Source organism: Tachyglossus aculeatus (assembly GCF_015852505.1).
Source record: "Tachyglossus aculeatus isolate mTacAcu1 chromosome 12 unlocalized genomic scaffold, mTacAcu1.pri SUPER_6_unloc_4, whole genome shotgun sequence".
Taxonomy (NCBI): Eukaryota; Metazoa; Chordata; class Mammalia; order Monotremata; family Tachyglossidae; genus Tachyglossus; species Tachyglossus aculeatus.
The window spans coordinates 7860754-7868357 of NW_024044831.1; the positions used below are offsets into that span (position 1 = coordinate 7860754).

The 7604-nt window shown below is 46.4% G+C and overlaps 1 protein-coding gene across 1 annotated transcript; it reads left to right on the forward strand.

Moving 5' to 3' along the window:
- Positions 1–2085: 2085 nt before the first annotated feature.
- On the forward strand, positions 2086–6066 carry LOC119921715 (olfactory receptor 14A2-like; the record flags this gene model as incomplete). Its single annotated transcript, XM_038741779.1, has 2 exons — positions 2086–2451; positions 6052–6066. Coding segments are annotated over 2 exons (381 nt in total), but the record flags the coding sequence as incomplete, so codon positions are not given.
- Positions 6067–7604: the final 1538 nt, after the last annotated feature.

The following is a 7604-nucleotide window of genomic DNA, read 5'->3' on the forward strand; positions in this document are numbered from 1 at the left end:
AGTAAGTTGTACGATTGGCAGACATATTCCCTGCTCCTAAGGAGCTTACGGTCTAGAAAGGGAGACAAATATTAATAGAAATACATAAATTATGGATCTATATATAAATGCCATGGGATGGAGAGAGCGGTGAAGAAAGAGGGCAAATTCAAGTGAAGGGCGACACGGAAAGGAGTGGGAGAAGAAGAAATTGGGACTTAGTCGGGGAAGGGCTCTTGGAAGTGATTTGATTTTAATAACGCTTTGAAGGTGGGAAGAGTTAATGTCTGTCAGATACGAAGAGGGAGGACATTCCAGGCAGGAGACAGGACGTGGACGAGAGGTGGTTGGCGGGAGAGATGAGGTACGTTGAAAAGATTGGCATTAGAGGAGGGATGTGTGCGGGCTGGCTTGTAGTAGGAGAGTAGTGAGGTACGATAGGAGGGAGCGAGGTGATTGTGAGCTTTAAAGATGATGGTGAGGAGTTTCTGTATGACGCAGAGGTGGACAGACAACTACTGCAGGTTCCAGAGGAGTGGGGAACCATGGTCAGAGCTGGTAATGTCTGCATCTCAGTGGTGTTTACTATCACCTGCTATCTGAAGAACACCGTACTCAGTTCTGAGGAAAAGAACAATTGATTAGACACGGTCCTTTGAAAGGGCAGTCACTGAAAACTAGATGAGGGTTAAGCTCACTTTGGAGATGAAAGGCTGTCCTACTCCAGATTTGCCATGAAACAGGAGGCTACATCTGGTGAGAGATCATTTATCTGGTTGCGGTCAGCAACCTGAAGGTTGAAGGTTAAGAGGAGCAGCTTCTCATGGTCACCCAGTATACATATTTGGCTAGACTAAAACCAACCGACTCACTGTATTTTGGTCTCATCTATCCCGCTACTGACCCCAGCCCATGCCCTTTTACTGGCCTGGAACTCCCTTCTTCTTCATATAATAATAATAATGATTGCATTTGATAGCAGTGCTCTAAGCGCTGGGGTAGATACAAGGTTATTAGGTTGGACATAGTCCCTGTTACACACGGGACTAATGGGCTTAATCCCCATTTTACACATGAGGGAACCTCTGAGGCACATAGAAGTGAAGTGATTTGCAAAACGTCACACAGCAGGCAAGAGGCAGAGCCAGGACTGGAACCCAGGTCCTTCTGACTCTCAGGCCCTTGCTCTTTCCACTAGGCCTCGGTGTCTACTCTAACAGACCATCTCTCTCTCCACTTTCAGAGACTTCTTAAAGTCACATCTCCTCCAGGAGGCCTTCCCCGACTGAGCCCTAATTTTCCCTCCTTCATCTCCCTTCTGCCTTGCCCTTGCACTTGGATTTACACCTTTCATTCTCCCCACTCTCATTCCCACAGCGTTTATATACATACTTGAAATTTATTTCAATGTATGTCTCCCCCTCTGGCCTGTAAAGTCCTCTTCTAAAGCAAATATGTCTGTCAATTCTGCTATATTGCACTCTCCCAATCGCTTGGTATAGTGCTCTGCACAAAGTTAGTGCTCAATAAATACGATTGATGGATTCATCTGACTGTCACTGTCTGTTGAGGCTCTGAAATAGCTTCCTTTTCATTGTTTTTGTAGGTGGTCTCAGCAATCCTTGGGAAATGGCTAACCTCACGGGAGTGAGGGCATTCCTGCTGCTGGAATTCTCGGAGGTCCGGGAGCTGCAGCTGTTGCACGCTGCGCTGTTCCTCCTTGTCTACCTGGCCGCCCTGACGGGGAATCTCCTCATCGTCGCCATCACCATCCTCGACCGGCGCCTCCACACCCCCATGTACTTCTTCCTCAGGAATCTGTCCGCCCTCGACCTCTGCTACATGTCCGTCACCGTCCCCCAATCTTTCCTCAACTCCCTGACCAACCATAGAGAAATCTCCTTCCTGGGTTGTTTTTTCCAGGTCTTCTTCGTGGTTCTTTTTGCCGGCACAGAGTTCTGCATGCTCACGGTTATGTCCTGCGACCGATACTTGGCCATCTGCAGTGCTCTGTACTACGAGGTCATCATGGACCACAGGACCTGCCTTGAGATGGCAGTCGGGTCCTGGCTTACCGGGGCAATGTTCGGAGTCTTCGGTTCAGCTGCGACATTCTCCCTGCCTTTCTGCAGGTCCCATGGGATCACACAGTTTTTCTGTGACATCCCGTCGGTAATAAAACCCTCGTGCTCTAAAACGTATACTGCCTTCAAGGTGGCTGTAGCCACTGGTGCCTGTTTCAGTGTCTTCTGCTTCGTGTCCATCATCGTCTCGTACGTGCACATCTTCCGGGCTGTGCTGAGGACGCCAGCCTCTGAGGGCCGGGCCAAAGCCTTCTCCACCTGCCTGCCACATATCGTCGTCGTCACCGTTTTTTTCTCCACAGCCGCCTTCGCTCACTTAAAACCGACTTCCAGCTCGTCCTTTCAGCTGGACCTGCTAGTATCCGTGTTCTACACCGCGGTGCCCCCCATCCTGAACCCCCTCATCTACAGCCTGAGGAACAGGGACGTGAAGATGGCAATGGGGAGAGTCCTGTTTGGGAGTCTTTTCACCGGAGATAGAAAATTCCATTTCACGCTCTGACCCTGTTATTTCTCTCCCCAAGGACTGACTCTAGACAGACTTGGGCAGCCTGCAAAGATCTGTGGCATTTGTCGTTACAGCCTTTTCCTGGTTGCACGCTGCCTATTATTAATGGCTTTGACTAGTTTGGTAGAAGAGTTTTTACCAGTTGTTCATCTCTGGCATTTAAATCTAGCTCCCAGGCCAGGGGATGGATGTCTGCTCTTGGGTTCACCCCCTTTATTCACCACCAGCAGAGGGGAGAACACGGGCCTGGGAGTCAGAAAGACCTGGGTTCTAATCCTGGCTCTGCCACTTGTCTGCTGAGTGGCCCTGGGCAACTCACGTCGCTTCTCAGTTCCTTCATCTGTAAAATGGGGATGAATACTGTGGGCCCCATGTGGGACATGGACTGTGTCCAACCTGATTACCTTGCATCCTCCCCCGTGGTTAATACAATGTCTGGTACATAGTAAGTGTTTCACAAATACCATTAAATAAAATGGAAGAGGTAGCTGCAGAAGGGTGTTTTGGGCTTAATTCTGATCCTTAAATCTGCCCTAGAAACCAGGAGCAGGGGTACGGGCTGAATATTTCCAACCATTTAATGCTCTCAGTTGCCACTCAGTAAACGCCATTATGATTTCTCTACCAATTTTCACTGTTGTTACTATTATTATTCATTGTATAATATGCTTCAATTTTTAATCAATATTTATTCAATCACTCAAATCAAATTGAAGCACAACAGAAGGCCAAGGTACATTCTTTGCAAACAAGGAGCTTAAACTTTTCAAAAATGTTACAGGTGCCTGTGACACACAGTCATTCAGAGGAAGAACTGGAATGAGATCTTGGGGTCCTTTTCTTTTTTTTGCCAAGTCAATCTGAATATTGCATTCAACCATGTCTAACCAAATGGGCTAGGGTGCCTATTCTCCCTACCACAAAATATCTCCAATGCCCAGAGTTGAAACATAAAGCTAGTATTAATCATGGAAAAAGAATGATGAGTACGTTGAAGTTGTACTAGAAAGGAGTCCCAGAGTGGGAACCATGTGGGACTGGGCAGTCATTTAGGTTGTGGGGGCCGGGACCACAGAGAGCCCACTATCCCAGCCTTCCGGGATGCCCGGATGGTCAGAGGAGCCCCGGGCCCGTCCTCCAATCTGGCTTCCATCCCCTACACTCCACCGAAACCGCCCTCTCAAAGGTCACCAGTGACCTCCGTCTTGCCAAATCCAACGGCTCCTACTCTATCCCAATCCTCCTCGACCTCTCAGCTGCCTTCGACACTGTGGACCATACCCTTCGCCTCAACATGCTAGCCAACCTTGGCTTCACAGACCCCGTCCTCTCCTGGCTCTCCTCTTATGTCTCCAGCCGTTCATTCTCAGTCTCCTTTGCGGGCTCCTCTTCCCCCTCCCATCCCCTTACTGTAGGGATTCCTCAAGGGTCAGTTCTTGGTCCCCTTCTGTTCTCTATCTACACTCACTCACTCCCTTTGTGAACTCATTCGATCCCACGGCTTCAACTACGTTGATGACACCCAAATCTACATCTCTGCCCCTGCTCTCTCTCCCTCCCGTCAGGCTCGTGTCTCCTCCTGCCTTCAGGACATCTCCATCTGGATGTCTGCCCGCCATCTAAAACTCAATATGTCCAAGGCTGAACTCCTTATCTTCCCTCCCAAACCCTGCCCTCTTCCTGACTTTCCCATCACTGTTAACGGCACTACCATCCTTCCCGTCTCACAAGCCCACAACCTTGGTGTTATCCTTGACTCCGCTCTCTCGTTCACCCCTCACATCCAATCATTCACCAAAACCTGCAGGTCTCACCTCCGCAACATCGCCAAGATCCGACCTTTCCTCTCCAACCAAACCGCTACTCTGCTGGTTCAATCTCTCATCCTATCCCGACTGGATTACTGCATCAGCCTCCTCTCTGATCTCCCATCCTCCTGTCTCTCCCCACTTGAATCTATACTTCACACGACTGTCCGGATCATCTTTGTGCAGAAACGCTCTGAGCATGTTACTACCTTCCTCAAAAATCTACAGTGGCTACCAATCAACCTACGCATCAGGCAAAAACTCCTCAATCCTGGCTTCAACGCTCTCCAGCACCTCGCCCCCTCCTACCTCACCTCCCTTCTCTCCTTCTATAGCCCAGCCCGCACCCTCCGCTCCTCTGCCGCTAACCTCCTCACTGTGCCTCGTTCTCGCCTGTCCCGCGGTCGATCCCAGGCCCACGTCCTCCCCCTGGCCTGGAATGCCCTCCCTCCAAACATGAGCCAAGCTAGCTCTCTTTCTCCCTTCAAAGCCCGACTGAGAGCTCATCTCCTCCAGGAGGCCTTCCCAGACTGAGCCCCCTCGTTCCTCTCCCTCTCCCCCCTTCCCCATCCCCCCACCCTACCTCCTTCCCCTTCCCACAACACCTGTACATATGTTTGTACATATTTATTACTCTATTTATTTTACTTGTACATATTTACTATTCTATTTACTGTATTTTCTTAATATGTTTTGCTTTGTTGTCTGTCTCCCTCTTCTAGACTGTGAGCCCGCTGTTGGGTATCGACCGTCTCTATATGTGGCCAACTTGTACTTCCCAAGTGCTTAGTACAATGCTCTGCACACAGTAAGCGCTCAATAAATACGATTGAATGAATGAATGAATCCTTCAATCTCCAGCTGTTATTGCTGTAGGTTCTTGGGTCTTCAAGTCCTCAAAAGAGAATATTTGAGATGGGAAAGGTGAAATTTGTCTCATGCAAAGTCTAGCGTTTATTTCTCTAAGGTCTTCAAGGCCTGAAGAGATAGTATGTGGCAGACCTAACATCTGGGCCTAGGTAGTAAGCCAGGTCACCTGGCCTTCTGTGCTCACAGGAAGACCTACAAGGAGCAATGAAGGAAGTCAGACTGCTAGATGAATAACTTGACGCTGTTCTGAGAATTGCCTTGGGAACGTGCAGATCTAGGCATGAGCTCAGCGTTGCTGATAAGCTTAGCCTTGCTGATGAGCTCAGTCTTGCTGATGAGCTCAATCTTGCTGATAAGTTCAGCCTTGTTGATTAGCTCAGCCTTGCTGATAGGCTTGCAGTCATCCGTCTGTCCCCTGACTCCCTTGAGGCTCCTCAATGTATAAAATCCTCCACAGTGTGCTGAATAGACAATCTCCTTGTCCACCTTGAGACTCGCCTGGCCTGCGTTCTTCCATTGCGCGTGCCCGTCTCCCCGCTGCACCGGTCGCATTAAACGGCATTAAAAAAAGATAATTTTCCTTCATGCAAAAAATGTCCTGCTTATTTGTCAACCTAAGGGCTTCAAGGCCATCAAAGAGAATTTATGTGGTAAAAAAGGCTAAATTTGCTTCCTGTAAACACTCACCAGCTATTTTCTCTCTACTTAAGTTCTTCAAGGCCTCAAAAGCGACTATTTCAGGTGAAAAGCAGACATTTGCTTTATGAAAACATTTTCCTGTGCTCCTTCTTTTCTAATTCAGATCTTCAAGGCATGAAAAAATGATATGTGGGGTTCAGGAAGGAGAATTTTACTTCAATAAAAAGCAGTCCTGCTCATTTGTCCACCTTAGGTCTTCAAGGCCTTTCCAAGAGAATATATGAGGTGAAAAATCATTAGTTTACTTCAGGCCAACAATCCCCAGGTGTTATTTCTGTAACGTTTTCGTCTTCCAAGACTCCAAAGAGAACATCTGAGGTGAAAAAGAAGAAATTTGTTTCATGCAAACCAAGTCTAGTTTTGATTATTTAATATTTAAGGTGGGAAAGGAGAAATTTGCGTCATGCAAACAAACTCTAGCTTTCATTTCTCTAAGGTCTTCAAGGCCTGAAGTGATAGCATGTCTGGTGAAAAAGGATGAATTTGCTTCATGCAAACAATCTCCAGCTGTTATTTCTCTATATAAAGTCTTCAAGGCAGAGCTTCAAGGGCAGATAAACTTCTTGTGCACTACTCCACCTCAGACCTTCACGGCGTTATAATTGAGAGTATTTGATGTGCAAAAGGTGATATTTGCTTCATGCAAACCATCTCCAGCTTTTACTTCTCTGTCTAAGTGTCTTCAAGGCCTTAAAATAGAATATTTGAGGAGGGGAAGGAGAGAATTTGCTTCATGCAAACAACCTCCAGCTCTTATTTCTCAATCTATGATCTTCAAGGCCAGAATAGGGAATACTACATGTGAAAATGAATAAATTTGGTTCATACAATCCAACTCTAGGTTTGATTAATAAAGACTTCAAGGCCTCCAAAGAGAATATTTTAGATGGGAAAGGAGAAATTTGTTTCATGCAAACAAACTCTAGCTTTTATTTCTCTAAGGTCTTCAAGGTCTGAAGAGATAGTATAAGACACTATAAAAGGAGAATTTTGTTCCATGAACAAAATGTCCTGCTCATTTGTCAACCTAAGGGCTTCAGGGCCATCAAGGGGAATTTATGTGGTGAAAAGGATGAATTTTCTTCATGCAAGCAATCTCCGGCTGTTATTTCTCTATACAAGGAAGACCTTCAAGGGCAGATGCACTTCCTGTACACTACTCCTCTTCAAAGCCTTGTACTAGAGAAAGAATAGAGAACATTTGAGATGCAAAAGCAGAACTTTGCTTCATGCAAAACTTTTCCAGCTTTTACTGGAAAACGAAGAAAGTTTCATACAGAGAATCTCCAGTTTGTATGTCTTTAAGGCCTCTAGGACCTCAGAGGAGAAGATTTCAAGTGAAAAAGGGGAAATTTGCTTTGGGCAAAACAATTTCCTGCACTCATTTTTCTAAATCAGTTCTTCAAGGAATTTAAAAAAATATTTCAATCAATCAATCAATCAATCAATCGTACTTATTGAGCGCTTACTGTGTGCAGATCATTGTACTAAGCGCTTGGGAAGTACAAGTTGGCAACATATAGAGACGGTCCCTACCCAACAGTGGGCTCACAGTCTAGAAGGGGGAGACAGAGAACAAAGCCAAACATATTAACAAAATAACATAAATAGAATAGATATGTACAAGCAAAATAAATAAATAAACAGAGTAATAAG